We start from the raw sequence: 15538 nt of genomic DNA on the forward strand, positions 1-15538 counted from the left end.
TATATATATATATATATATATATATATATATATATATATATATATATACATATATATATATATATATATATATATATATATATAGTTGTGAACCTGCTGCAACACTCGCAAAATCTTCGCGAGACACCATCTAGGTAATTTCTAAAGTATCAACTGTGATGAAATGAACATATTTTTTTCTGCGAATAAAGCCATAGTGGTTTGTTTATGTGTAGATATATATATATAGTCATCTTACAAACTACAGTGGCGTTACAGTTGACATTTGAAAAATTACCTAGAAGGTGTCACGGGAAGATTCCGCGGCGGTGTTGCAGCAGGTTTGCAACGACTCATGATGGAATTTAGCCAACCACAATCAAAAACTCATCCAGACAGTTTTTAGAATGTTCTGGGGGCTACATATTATTGATTTAGTGACAGGAAACTGTGGGCCAACAGAATTTTGAACGCAGGCTGGATTTGGTCCATGGGCCGGGCTTTGTACATGCCTGTTCTATGACATTAATCAGGTGGCAGCCCCAGAAAAAGGGACAAAAAGTTCGAAAATAAATTCGTTTTTTGTTTTCAAAAACATAAAAGACTCTTGTGTTTCAGCTTGCGGTATTAAAACCGACAGATTCTTTATAAGTTTGACTATTTTTCTTAGATACATTTGATTATTGAAACTCACTGTTTTCCTGGCCGGGTGATGTAGCAGAGACTGTAGAGGGCAAAATCAAATTCAGGACTGCAGCCAATGATTGCAGAGCCGACCTGCTTGTAGTAGCCGTCCCACATGAACTGCATCCCCAGAACGTCAGGATAGGATGTCCACTGACAGTGAAAACAACAAAAGTGTGAAGAAAATCAAGAACATCCGTATAATACATCACAATGTTTGTGTGCTCACAGGCCCATTGAAGCTGTGGCTGTAGTAGTTCAGCTCGCCAGTTTTCTCAAGAAGGTAAAACCGGATCCAGTTGTGGAAACCCGACACCTTTCCTCCCTTGATTTCTCCTGTTTAAAAATGTTGGTCTCAAACTTGACAAAGAAAAAGTCAAATGAGAAATATTTGGGGACGTTCAAACCTGCAAAGATGTGTTCAAAGCCGCTGGAGTCCATCTTGCCATTAAAGCGAGAGTACAGGCCAAACCACATGTTCTTCAGGTCCTGGATAAACTCGGCCTCAGACCCATAATACCCTTCAAAGTGATGATGAAAGCAGTTACAGCACAAACCACACGCGGCCTGTTTGTCTCCCGATGGACACTGAGTCACTCACTGCACGGTTCTGTTACCTTTGGTGTACAGGAAAGCAAACAGCTCCTTGCCCACCGCAGTGTTGGACATGGTTTCCTTGAGGAAGGTGTCCTGCTCAGCCAGCTGCTGGGAGGTGAAGCTCTCCGTCGTTCCGGTCATCCGGTTATAGTTGTCCAGCAAAGCCAGGAAAGCAGCGTAGGTTGGTCTGGAAAACAGAGTGCCCTCATCCAAGTAGCTAAACAATCTGGAATAAAAAATATCAGGGTTAACATTGGTACACTCAAACACAAAAGAGAATCAGAGGTTCAGAAAAGAGTGCTGTGCTGGTTGAGTTTATTCACCGGGAAGAAGAGAGGTCATTCTGAGAGGCGGTCTGGGAATCTGCCACCAGAGCCTGAGGGTCAATCTTCAGCTGGGAGGCGGAAGCTTTGTTTGAGTCCAGAGTGTAAAGTGTTTCAGAGACAGCTTTGATTTCTGCATCTGTGGTACTCCCACTACCTGCAGAACGTGACAAGCACATGCACTGCGTCTTTACCCAAGACAGACCTCAGTCCGTTTATGACCACTGGCTTCAAACAAATCATGGAATCATGGTAGGACCTGAGGAGAGAGACTGCAGCATCAAAACCTAAACAATACCAAAGCTTTGGTCCAAATTCAATCGAGAAGCTCTACATCACTGTCAGGTACGCTGGGTTGTTCCATCACCGTTATCAATCAGGCTTTAACTTTGAACCAATAAACAGCCAGCATTTTTCTCAGCCAATCACCAGCATATTTTTGCCCTTAAATTAATGAATGATTCTTTTTCTCTTCGTTCTAGACCAGGGGTGTCAAACTCATTTTGGTTGAGGGGCCACATTCAACCCGTCTGAACTTAAGTGGGTCGGACCAGAACCATAATAGCAAAATAGCCTACGGTCAACTTGTTATCTGGGGCTTTTTTTTTTTCTCAGTTGGAAAATGTGCCTCAAGCAAACTAGTAGAGAGTAATCAACCATTATTACTATTATTATAGCTATTATAGCTATTATTATATTTTTGACAATGACATTTTGGTAATTGTGGTGTCACACCTGATCGTCTTTATAAGCAGCTTAACAGTGGTGAAACTGGCAAAGAACCAAACTGCATTGTGGTGCGCGCTTGCAACGAAATGCAGTTTATTTCCTCATCTCTTGATATACCGGTATTTCTTTTCCTTTGCTTCCCCTAGTGGTGGAATTGCATATTGCGGCTATTTCTTTAAATAACTGTAACTCGCCACAGGAATGGGCTAGAAACTTACTTCTATTTTTTACTCTTCAACTGGTGGGCCAGATGCGGCCCGCGGGCCGTTTGTTTGACACCCCTAATCTAGAAGGTTCACTGGCCCTCCTCCACCCCATTCTCCACCTGGAGGATGCTTTGGAACAGTCTGCCCCCTAACCACCTAATAGACTCTGGGGTTTATTCATCTGTGGTACAAGATCATCCCAACCATGCAAGACGCCATTAACCCAGAGCATAACCGTCTAATCTTCATTCACATTCCTAATATATCTTACTTTATTAAAACATTGTTTGGTTTTAAAAAGTACAAGACAAGGAGTTTCAACATTTGCTGATCACTTCTTGGTAATTTAGCATTATGTTATTTTCAGATGAGACCAATAAGCTGGTAGGATGATAACAAGGTCAACAAAAGTTCCAATGTTCTTTTTTTAAGAAAAGAAAAGGATTCAATTCAATTTTATATAAATAGCCCAATATCACAAAAATAATTGCCTCGTTAGGCTTCATTTTTATGATTATGATGTCTTCTGGGCTGCACGGTGGCGCAAGTGGTTAGCGCTCTCGCCTCACAGCGAGAAGGCCCCGGTTCGAATCCCGGCTGGGACCTTTCTGTGTGGAGTTTGCATGTTCTCCCCGTGCATGCGTGGGTTTTCACCGGGGACTCCGGCTTCCTCCCACCGTCCAAAAACATTTCATAGGTGAATTGGTGACTCTAAAATTGCCCCTAGGTGTGAATGTGAGAGTGAATGTGTGTGATTGAGGCCCTGCGACAGACTGGCGACCTGTCCGGGGTGAACCCCGCCTTCGCCCATTAGTGGCCGGGATAGGCTCCGGCACCCCCGCGACCCCGAAAGGGATGAAGCGGTCAAGACGATGGATGGATGGATGATGTCTTCTTATAATTAAAACATACATACATATAAAAATATATTTGTCATTTTTATTTTATCACTTTTTTTTAATGGAATTGTATTTTTTTTTAGTTTAGAGATTGTTTCACATTCTAATTCATATTTCATTTTACTGATAGAATAGAATAGTGATTTGTTTTAACCCACAAAAGAAAATTCAATCAATATTGAAGTTGGTTTATATATATATATATATATATATATATATATATATATATATATATACGGGCTGCACGGTGGCGCAGTGGTTAGCGCTCTTGCCTCACAGCGAGAAGGCCCCGGTTCGAATCCCGGCTGGGACCTTTCTGTGTGGAGTTTGCATGTTCTCCCCGTGCATGCGTGGGTTTTCAACGGGGACTCCGGCTTCCTCCCACCGTCCAAAAACATGCTTCATAGGTTAATTGGTGACTCTAAATTGTCCCTAGGTGTGAATGTGAGTGTGAATGTGTGTGATTGAGGCCCTGCGACAGACTGGCGACCTGTCCAGGGTGTACCCCGCCTTCGCCCTTCAGTAGCCGGGTTAGGCTCGGGCACCCCCGCGACCCCGAACGGGAAGAAGCGGTCAAGAAGATGGATGGATGGATATATATATACATTTACATGTACATCTACATATATAAATAAATTGAGGCAAAAAGTATTTAGTCAGCCATCAATTGTGCAGGTTCTCCCACTTAAAGCTGAGAGAGGCCTGTAATTTTCATCAGTGGTAAACCTCTACAATAAGAGATGAAATGAGAAACATTAATTTGAAAATTATGGTGGAAAATAAGTATTTGGTCACCGACAAACAAGCACGATTTCTGTCTCTCACAGACCTGTAACTTCTTCAGTAAGAAATCCTCTGTCCTCCACCTGTTACCTGTATTAATGGCACCTGGTTGAACTGGTTATCTGTATAAAAAACACCTGTCCACAACCTCAAACAGTCACACTCCAAACTCTTTCTCCAAAAACTACTGTTTGGAGGAGAAAGAATGTTAAGTTCCATCCAACAAACACCATCCCTACTGTAAAGCATGGGGGTGAAAGCATCATGCTTTGGGGCTGGCTGTGTTTCAGGACGACTGATCCGTGAAGGAAAGAATAAATGGGGCCATGTATGGTCAGATTTAGAGTGAAATCCTCCTTCGATCCAATGAAATGTGGCTGGATCTCCCAGACACACCGGTCGGGTAACAAAGGAGTGGCTTCATAAGGAGCATTTCAAGGTCCTGGAGTGGCCTATAGCCGATCTCCAGATCTCAAGCCAATAGTAAATCTTTGGAGAGTTGGAGGGAGGCAGCCCTATAACATCACTGCTCTAGAGGAGATCTGCATGGAGGAATGGACCAGCAACAGTTTGTGGAAATCTTGTGAAGACTTACAGAAAACGTTTGACTGCTGTCATTGCCAGCAAAGGGTAGAAAACTAAACATTGACTTTTATCATTGACCAAATACTTATTTTCAACCATTTATTAAAAAATGTGATTTTCTGGATTTTTTTCTCATTTTGTGTCTCATAGTTGAGCTATACCTGGGATAAAATTACCTTTGCCTCTCTAATCTTTTTAAGTGGAAGATCTTGCACAACTGGTGGTTGACTGAATACTTTTTTCCCCACTATATACGTACATATAGAGTTCAAGGTTGACTGCAGAATGAAGGCGCTCTTTCTGAGGTGGATGTAAATGGATTTTATGAATCAGGTGAATTTGTTGGTCTCACAGATCAGATTAAGTTGCTGCAACAGTTGCATGACGTGAAGATGGAGTTGTGATGATGCAGGTTTACAGTTTTTCACCACATCTGCCTACATCAGGGGTGGCCAGCCCTGGCCTACATAATTGAGAAAAGCCATGTGCATAAATGTCTATCTTCAGTCAAAGAAACAGAACATCAGCTCTCATTTTTTTAACTGTCTTGTTAGTTTTTTGGGTTTTTTTTAGCATTTGATTTTTTACTTTATCTGACTTTTAAAAGAATCTGATCTAAATTAGTCAAACTGCCTTAAAAATCCAAGAAAGTACATTTAAAAGAACACTTACATGTGTTCTTTTCCAGATTATTTCTTAGTGCAGCATCAGTGAAGACAAAACGGATTACTTTAGACTCATGTAGCTCAGCAGTGACACCTGCTGTCCATATGTTGTCTGTGACCGACTGCCATTGCAAACTAAATATGGGAACTTCTTGATAAAAGAAGACAGTAAACGTAGCCATAGATCTGAGCTTCTATGAAAGAACAAGTGACGCTTGGAGCCGGAGGTCTTACTGTCACAGAGTTGTGAGTAGTCGCTGCAGCAGTTGTTGTACTGGGGGCACAGAGAGTTGCAGTGGCACGGGTTCTGGGCGTTGTACTGCTCCCCACACCGGCCTACACAGGACGTGGCTGCATCTGGAGACACAGGGAACATGCAACCTTTCACTTTCCCCAGGATTCAGCTCAAACCTGGATTTTTCCGTTGTTGCTTTGCTTTGGTTCAATGTATGATTTGTGTATAACTAAACAACAAAAAGTATCAAATTCAGATTTATGTTTTAAATTCAATGTGATAAAACAATATTACATTTAATAAATTTACCACAACACACGTGTTTGACACTAAACATCCATAAGGGTGTACCAAAATATCGATACTGCGATATTTAGTCCTGCGATTGATTCTCGATCAAGCATTGATCTTTTATATTCGTTTGAAGAGGCTGATAAACGTTATGTTCCTCATCCTTTGGTGAGACGTTCCTTTGAGGTAGTCAAAAGCAGCTATAAAGATGCAATCAAAAGTGCTTCTTAAAGCTCCATTGTGAGAAGTGTGCTCGTACTCGTGGTACCAAAAGCTTCAATGGATGATTTATAGTTAATATTTTTCTCACAAAAAATTTCCCATAGAAAATGAATTAGACTAAGAAATTTCCCATCATGCCTCAAAATTGAAAACCTTATGTGAGAATCCTGTTTGTTCAAATGTATCCCCCAAGAGGCTGCAAAAGCCATCAAAGCTCATCAAGGTTAGCAAAAAAATAATGAAATCGATGGAAAATTATTATAATAGTTTGAAGTAGTTTAAAAATAGTTAAATGCTTCTAAATTAGCTGTCAAGAGTAGTTACTTAACAACACCACACAAGCTTAAGAAACAAGTTAACAATGCTAAAAAGATAGCTCTCTCAAGTTCTAAGAACTGTTTTAAGAAAGTGATTCAGTAATAGAAATAACATTTAAACATTTTAAATTCAAAATGAATAAGATCAAGAAATTTCCCATCATGCCTCAAAATAAGGAATTGCAAATCTATTTTTATTCTGTTGTTTATAACAATTTTACACTAAGTAGTAGGACTGCTGTTCATGTTTATCCTTGTTAACACGGAATTTTACAAACGATTCAAATTCAATTGGTGTCAATGTTTGTCAAAGACATTTTACTGATTTGCACAAAAGTGTCAATTATTTGTTGCACAAAATGAGACACAAGTTGTTTATTATGGTTCTGTTAAAGCTAAAAAATAAATTAGGATATATTTTATTAAAAAAATATGTGTCCTATTTATTGTGAGTTATTAGAGAGGAGTTTACGAATTATTGCAGTATCGTGATATCATCAATATCGTGAAACTTGTATCGCGTATTGCAGGGGTGTCAAACTCAATCGCACAATGGGCCGAAATCCAAAACACACCTGAGGTCACGGGCCGAACAGGATAAACATTTATTGAACACTCTAAAGCTAAATTTAAAAAGAAAACGTAACTTTTTAACATAACTATGAAAAAAATTCCAGAATAAATCAACTTAAATCTTAAATAACTTTCAATATTTTACTCTCCATAAAAATAGATTTTCTTAAAATTATACAAGGTAGAAATAAACTAAAAGTCATAAGAAAAAAAACACTCAAATTTCTTTACGTCATTTTTATATGAAAAAAAAATACTTACAATTAATTCAAAAGATTTTGATCTCCAAAAAATATATCCTGTTAAAATGATACAAAGCCTGGAAATAAAAAATGAATTTGGGCTGTTAATAACAATAAAATAGAATGATCCGGAGGGCCGGATCCGGCCCCCGGGCCCTGACTTTGACCCATGGGGCGTATCATATTGAATCGGGAAGTACCCAGTGATTTCCAGCCCTAATACGCAGTTCAACGATTCACTTTCTCCATGATTAGGTTCAATGGTGAAACACACGGTTCTGTGGCACCCTAATATCTACACACTCAATGTAATTATGTCAACATTAATCATAATATATTCATCATAAATCTGGAGTTTGTTGGTTTTTGTCACTCACCTTTGCATAGAGTGTAGTAGTCTGTGCAGCAGTCATTGAAGTTCTCACAGTGTGCGTTGCACTGACAGGTGTAGGTATTGTCCAGTGAAGCCCCACAGCGGCCCTCACAGGAGTCCAGGGTGTCTGACCACAAAGACAAATGTACATTTCAACACACCAGTGCAGATGTTCTTTAAGAGTTGAGTTCAGATGTGGAGAAACCTCTTACTGCTGTGTGCCAGGCAGAACAGGGTCCCGCAGAGGACGAGGACGGCGGCGACTTTCATCTTGGATCAGCAGCTTGAAGCGAGATGAGTCGACTGTTGTGACGGGCGGCCTTTTATACCGGCCAACTGACACGGGCGCACACGAACCCAACACTTTTGCTTTATCACTCTTTCTGATAAAGCCCTCTGAGGTGTGATGTCGCCTGAGGTGCTTTCATGTTTACACAATAAGATAATGTTCTCTTTTGAGCAGAGCTGCAAAGCAGAACATCTAAGTTTACTTTCTGTCTCAGCGGCATCACTTCTTAGATAAAGGTTTTTAATTGCTAAATGGATTTATTTTTGTTAGGGTAAAGACTATTTTATCTGTGTTTTTAAACAACACTGTTCATGCGTTTTTTCTCCAGCATTAACATGTGTGATTTTTCTCAGGGCTCCATGTGCCAAAAGAACCAAGAATAACTTTATGCTCCTGTGTCCCTGATCATGTTCAGGTCACATGTGGACCTGGAATTGTAAACAGCATCAAGCTAGTGAACAAAGATTGCTCAACAGCAAACAGCGTTTTCTCACAGGCTATCAGAGAAATGGAAAATAAACAAGACTTCACCATTTGAAATTAGGTTTCTTGACTGGTTAAAATTAACTTTTGATTGAATTATTACTTGGGTTTTTTTGTGTTGCATCTTTTGCAAAAAGACAAAAAGTAAAAAATGAATTTTCCTTCCGGCATTGAATTAATCTGTTCTAATTATGCAGGCAGTTTTCTTTTGAAATATTTTTTTCAGTTCACATAAAAGAAAATATTTGATCATTACTCCCATCAACTCCTTAAAGTATGGTTGCTCTTGAAAAAAAAAACAGTGATTGACAATATTACGTTTTCTGAACCATAAAGCAGGGGTCAACAAACTGTCCTGATGTGGCCCCCCTCCACGTTTGACCCGGCCCCCCAAACTGTTTTGGCTGAATTCGACATTTTTCCAGGTTTTTAGGCTAATTTCACATTTAGCTAATTTTTCAACCACATGCTAGCTGTTTTGGCAAATGTAGGCTTTTTCATTTTTTTAGGATATTCTAAAGTTTAGCTAATAATTTAGCTTTATGATAGATGTTTTGGCTAATTTTGAATTTTTGAGTTTTTTTTCTAATTTGGTACTTTGCTAATATTTTAGCTAGCTCTCAGCTTGAGCGTTTTCAGCTATCAGCTTCAGTGTTTCTAGCTATCAATTTAAGCATCTTTAGCTATTAATCTATTACAGATAATGCTATATATCTAGTTTTTAAAAATGCTTTAAAACCCATAAATCTTTAGATTTAGGCTGTGATTGTTACACTTCTTCTGTTAGCCTACAAACCGACCCGGCGACACATCAGAGAAGAAAACAGTTATGTGGCCCTCAGAAGAAAAACTGCCATAAAGTTTGCAGCTCTGGACATGACATTCAAAAATAAAATAGTTAAAAAAAAAGAAAAATACTGGTTATTTAAATTAATCAATTGTGGTCATGAATTAGTATTTTATATGCACAAATTAGTAGTTCGTGGCCACAATTTTTGACTTTATTAGCATATTTTATGCATAAATTAGCATTTTGTATGTACAAATGAGTATCTTAGTATCTTCCATTCCTACTAATTTGCTGTATCATGTGGTCACAAATTATTAATTTGAGAACAAGTTTTTTTATTTTTTTATTTTAATGCCATTTCCTGAGTTTTGTAATGAAGATAGGGACCAATAATGCACCATTACAAAAGTAGGGCTAATTTGAAAAATGTATTGAATGGTTTCTTTTTGAAATTGTCAAACAAATTCTTGTGAGAGAACGTATGAGTAACGAAATGTTTTATTTTATTGATTTGGTTGACTCAGAACTCCATGCTATTTTCATCCTGTCCTCTAGGGGGCGCCCAAGAAAAAAAGCCGTCTTTAAACGAAACCTTTTTGTCCCTGCATGGCTTCCGTCCTTCCCTCCACAGCGTGGACTTGAATGACTTTCATAAGACCGGTGAATTCTCTCAGTTATGAAAATGCTGTTGAAGTGTGTGTTCAGAGCAGGTGCGATGAACGTTTATAAAGTGAGTTTATAGTTTGATCTGCGGATAAACTATCGCGATATCCTTCGGGATTTGTTTGGAATCATGCCTTTCATTGAGAAGTGACACTTCCAGCCTGTTTTCCTCTGAATCCTGTTTGTTTTTGATCTCAGGTTCATCATGGCAGCGTCCAGCAGTCCGTCCAGGCCGTTCATACGGGGTGTCGGCTCTTTGCTGCAGATAAAGCTTTGCTGATGAAACTGCGGAAAAGCACCGGCTACACTTTCATTAACTGCAAGAAAGCTCTGGAGAAGTTTGATAATGACCCTGCTCAGGTGTTGCATCAGCATGATCACAGTTTGACTGACTCATAAACAGAGTTTCAGTGTTAATGCTGTTCATCCACCTGCAGGCTGAAAGCTGGCTGCACGAACAGGCTCAGAAGGAAGGCTGGAGCAAAGCCAGCAAGCTGGAGGGCCGCAAAGCCAAAGAGGGTCTGATCGGTGTGTTTGTGGGGGAATCGGCTGCAGTGATGGTGGAGGTGAGACGAGAGCTGCATCCAGCATCCTGTGTCCTCTCTGTCCTGTCTCTAACTGTTTGTGTCTGGGATGCAGGTCAACTGTGAGACAGACTTCGTGGCCCGAAACGAGAAGTTCCAGCAGCTGGTGAAAGACGTGACGTTCGCCACTTTGAATCACCACCAGGAGGAAAATCGGTCTAAGTCGGGATACGTGAAGGTAAAGGTGGCCTCAGCGGATCAATAAAGAGGAGAATTTATTTATTCTTCTGTTTGCTTCAAGAGAGACAACAGATAAAGGGCTTAAACATGAAAAGATAGAAAACATTCATGATAAAACAATTATTTTTAAAAAATGACATAAAATTACCAAGTATCTCAAACTTTTTAAAGTCAATTGTTTCACAAATTTGCATCTTATTTGCATTTTTTTGTGGATAAATTAGCATTTTGTGTTTACAAATGAGTATATTAGTATCTTCAATTTCCTACTGCTAATTTATTGTATCATGTGGCCATAAATTATTAATTTGAGAGAACAAGTTTTTTTTTCTTTCTTATTTTAATGTCATTTCCTGGGTTTTGTAATGAACATAAAGACCAATAATCCACTATTTGAAAAGTAGGGATAGTTTGAAATGAAGGGTTTCTTTTCAAATAGTGAAGCTAAACTTTTGTGAGAACATATAAGTAACAAAACGTTTTATTTGATTGATTTGGTTGACGCTGAACTCCATGCAGTTATCATCCTGTCCTCTGGGGGGCGCCCAAGAAAAAAAAGCCATCTTCAAACGAAACCTTTTTGTCCCTGCATGTTTTTAAAGTTTACAATATGTGTTTTTACTTTGATTCTTATGTTCATTGTTCTTGATATGTTTACATGTATAATTGCTGCACCTTTTTATTTTGAATTTCTGTTTGTTTTCTTGTTATTTGGACCTTGAATCCGTAATAATAAATGATTCTATTCTATAATTTCAGACTTAAAAAAACCCCTAAAAGTTTAAAAGGGGCGACCGTACTAAAACCTCCGAAGTGGGGTCTGCCAGAAAGTTAAAAGTTTAAGTATCTTACTTTAGTGAGAGTTAAAATGATTTTGAAAGTTTAAAAAGTTAAATGTTGGCTCCTATTTTTTGAAACTCGGTACATTATACCTGACATTTCTGGTGAAATCATTCCATAGTTATGTTTTATTATGCACTTAATTTTGCATTCACAAATAAAGAAATTTACTAATTTTCTTGTGTAGATTTTTTATAAACATGTCCAATAAATCTCCAAAATAAGATTTAAATGACTAAATCTAAACATTCTATTATGTTACACTTTATCTACTTTGTTTTGGGAAACAATCCTTCTGTGGTTTCAGAGCCTGAAGTGAGAAATGATCATTATGATCATTATGATCATTTCTGTTTGTTTTGAACTCTTTTCTCTTCTCTTTCCAGAGTGTCCTCACAGGAGACGACTTGAGCCGACTCAGCGTGGGTGAAGGAGCTTCTCTCGCTGACAGTGTGGCTCTCACAATCGGTCAGTTACTCCTTCACTGGTCAGCACACAAACTTTTCTACATATTTATGCAGTTTGAGTATTTTGCAGTACAGCAAATATTTTCTTTTTTGGGTGTTTAGCAATGTTTATATAATGAAAATGATGCCGGTTTTTCTGCTGAGAGTTGAAGAAAATAAAATGATTAATCTGGTTGAAGTCCGTCGTCAAACCAACAGACTTCAGTTCAGTCGCAGCGTTCTCCACTAACAATTTGAAAAAAAGTGAAAGTTTAATTTTTTCAATACACTTAATTCATTTCAATTTTAAGTTTACATATTTGACTTTTTTTTTTTAGAAATACATGAATAATCTACTTTATGTTTTAAATATATTTATATTAATCTGATCCAGTTCACATCCTGTGAAATGTTGTAAGGTTGTTAAACCTTCAGATCATTAACATTGGAAACATTGTTCTGCTTCTCCTGGAGGACGTTTCAGTTTGGACACTAGGTGGCGATCACGTTATAGCCGTACACCTTATTCCAGAAGAAGACAGAATGAGTAAAAAACTGTTTTAGACCACAAATAGTTACTTTAAAAATATTTCCTTAAAATAGTTTGGAAAATTCACGTCTGTGAGTTTATAAAAATGTTGATTTAGTCAGAATGTATGTTGAGGTCAACTGAGCGTTAGCATTAGCCGTCCTATGGGAAATCCCATTAAACGTTAGCATCACGCTAGTGGACTTTAGCTTTATGTGCTAAATCGATGTATATTTTTAGGAATCGATTATTGATCTATTGAGCTTAAATCAATTCAAATCGATTTTATCAACCCAGCCCTGCTTTTATCTGTCAATCAAAACAACCGCTCCTTCATTTATGCAGATTTTATTAAAGTCTAACATTAAAGTAAAACGGTGAAGTACTAAGACACTCTTCATGTAAGTAGAGCTGTCACGATTAGTCAACTAATCGACTATTAAAATAATCGACATCTATTTTAATAGTCGATTAGTTGTTACTTTATATTATATGGAGTCAGACTGTTGTAAAGTGGAACAAAATTTTGAGAGTTCAGCACCAAAAATGCACTTTTTTAAATATTTGAGTCAGTGAGACCAAAACTTTATTTTTAGTGAAGAATAGTTCCTTGTTTTAGATGCTGATCTCATTTAAAATAATCTTGTTTTAATATCGGAAACTGATCGAGGAAAGAAGCTTCTTAGCTGCTTACTTAATAAACTCTCATCTTTATTATTTTATTTTTAGTTACTTTGAAGCTTATGATAGTTAAGATGTGTGCTTTACATTCACTTTACTACCTGGATTTAAGGATTAACACCTGAGGCGTCAAAACCTTTAACATACTGTAACTTTCCACCTTTACCACGATCATTCCAGTTGATTCTGAAGGAGAAAAGCAGCTTTTCTCCTTCAGAATCTACTGGAATGATCGTGGTAACAGTTAAAAATCACGGTAAGTCAAAAATACTGGAGCTCCGGTGTTAAAGGGTTAAAGCAAATGTACACAGACATGGCTTAAGATGATATTTAGAAGTGTTTTATTCATTTTTGAAGCAGATTGTGATATAATAGTTTGTTTTCCTCTGAATTAAGTCTTATGCTAACGGTAAACTCACCAGTGTTGTCCAGTCAGCAGCACAAACACTTCCACAGGATCTCTAGTTTACCAATGGTTCCCCAGCGTGGGTGTGGCTGCTTCTCGCCACTTCCCTGTGGGCGGGGTCAAACATTCCAATCCAGTGAATTTAAAGTTCCACTCCCATCATCTTTTGATCTGTTCTAATGATGCTGTTTTTACCCCAAAAACCAAAGAAACAGTGTCGTTTACCATGATATGTTTTTGAAGAGCAACAAACATTAGGAGTTTGTTGGCGTGGAGGAAGCCCACCCCCATGTCCCATCATCCATCTGTTTACAGTCTCTCCCGCTAGCTTACAGCCCCAACATAATATTAGAGGTGCAACAAAAGTGGTGAGCTGTATTAGATCGATCCGCTCGTACAGTTTAGATCCAGATTCCAGTTCAGACGAGGAAAACAAAGACGTTCATGGATCCGTCTATAAGTGGATGAATCCGGAATAAACAGAGCAGGAAGCTTGTGGCTCCGATTGTAGCTTCTACGTCACAACGATTTGAACAAAGAAATATTCAGAAATGCTATTTTAAGGCTAATTTTCTTTATATATGTCTTTCATCGTCAAAACATTCTACAAGAACATGTTAAAAAAACAACATTTTTATTGTGGTGGGTCTCTAAACGCTCTACGCTTGAAGTGAAGTCAGTTTTTTCAGTTTTTTCACCCACCAATCATGCTCAATCATGTTCTCATTGAGGAATGAAGAGGAACCATCAAAACCAGACCCGACCCGTTTGATACTAACGGATCCTTTTCACGGTGACGCCAGAAAAATGGACGAAAATGTGAAAAGAGACTTCCAGTTTGCAGGTTTAAAACAGCAAAACTGACAGCTAAACTCAATTTTACATAAATAATAAAAGGTAACCTAAACAATTTCACCAGAAAAACGTACAATATTGATTTGATGAATGTCCTGCTGAACTGTATTTTCATTTCCTGTCTTAGATCGTTCATAAATCTAAATTCAAATTTGAATAATCCTTCAATATTTGAGGTTCTATTGAAAATATTCCCTTTCATTTGAGCAGAAATTATTCTGACGGGTTCTATTTTGGCTGATATTTGCACGTTTTAGTGAGATCTGCACAAAAACTGATGGAACTCCTGTTGGTCACATGTAATATGAGCAGCCAAGTTGTGTTTTAACTTCACCCAAGGCTAAATGTACTTGTTGTAATCAGATGTATTTGTTGTTTTTCGGGGTATTTTAAGGGGTAATTATTTACCAAGTGGAACAGCCAATATTTTATGAAGGCACATTTTTCCAGCTTTCAAAATAAGAGCGGCCAAGATAAAAGTTCAACTCTGGCCGTACGCTTTTAGAAAATTATCACTATAGAATGATCATTTTCATTCTATAACATTTTTATTATGAATCTCAAATTCCTTATATATATATTTGAAGGTTTCAGATTATTTTTTATCTTTGTTTACTTTTATTATCCTGCAGAATCAGACACGGTTATGAGCAACAGCAAAGAGGAGCTACGTCAGAAAATAACAGTTATTAGTTTTTCTTTACACTTTTGTTTGTTTTCTTTATACAGACACGTTGAAATCATCTGACTTTAGTCTGTTTTTAGTGATTTTGAAAATCTAAGAAACTTTAACTGGACAGAAAAGATCTTCTCCAGTTCTACGTCTCGCCGCCGTTGTGGAACGCTAGCATTAGCATTAGCATCAATTAGAAGAGAAAATCTGAATGACCTTCAGAATCAAACCAGCAGTTTTTAATGAAGATCCTTCATCTAACTAAGATGGATGTCAGAGAGAAATAATCCACGACTCGGGTGAATACATCCGCCCAGGACATTTACAGAATAAATATTGGAGACATTTTGGTAACAGTTGGTTAAGTTACCTTTCATCGTTTTTGTAAATCGCTTTAAACAGTGTCAGCTTTGTCG

The 15538-nt window shown here is 37.9% G+C and overlaps 2 protein-coding genes across 2 annotated transcripts in view; one reads left to right on the forward strand and one right to left on the reverse strand.

Moving 5' to 3' along the window:
- The window catches only part of endou (endonuclease, polyU-specific), an 8704-nt gene extending 635 nt beyond the window's left edge, over positions 1-8069 (reverse strand). Inside the window, exons 1-8 of the mRNA XM_024269341.2 lie at positions 7916-8069; positions 7708-7830; positions 5685-5807; positions 1584-1740; positions 1281-1486; positions 1071-1184; positions 893-999; positions 674-816 (exon numbers count right to left, since the gene is read on the reverse strand). Of these exons, the coding sequence (XP_024125109.1) occupies positions 674-816; positions 893-999; positions 1071-1184; positions 1281-1486; positions 1584-1740; positions 5685-5807; positions 7708-7830; positions 7916-7973 (1031 nt within the window). The 5' untranslated portion in view covers positions 7974-8069. The remainder of the gene's footprint in view (positions 1-673; positions 817-892; positions 1000-1070; positions 1185-1280; positions 1487-1583; positions 1741-5684; positions 5808-7707; positions 7831-7915) is intronic.
- Positions 8070-9837: 1768 nt separating this feature from the next.
- Positions 9838-15538, forward strand: part of tsfm (Ts translation elongation factor, mitochondrial) — a 7103-nt gene continuing 1402 nt past the window's right edge. Inside the window, exons 1-5 of the mRNA XM_024269342.2 lie at positions 9838-9995; positions 10127-10288; positions 10366-10494; positions 10568-10690; positions 11919-12000. Of these exons, the coding sequence (XP_024125110.1) occupies positions 9942-9995; positions 10127-10288; positions 10366-10494; positions 10568-10690; positions 11919-12000 (550 nt within the window). The 5' untranslated portion in view covers positions 9838-9941. The remainder of the gene's footprint in view (positions 9996-10126; positions 10289-10365; positions 10495-10567; positions 10691-11918; positions 12001-15538) is intronic.

Source organism: Oryzias melastigma, linkage group LG5 (assembly GCF_002922805.2).
Source record: "Oryzias melastigma strain HK-1 linkage group LG5, ASM292280v2, whole genome shotgun sequence".
Classification (NCBI taxonomy): Eukaryota; Metazoa; Chordata; class Actinopteri; order Beloniformes; family Adrianichthyidae; genus Oryzias; species Oryzias melastigma.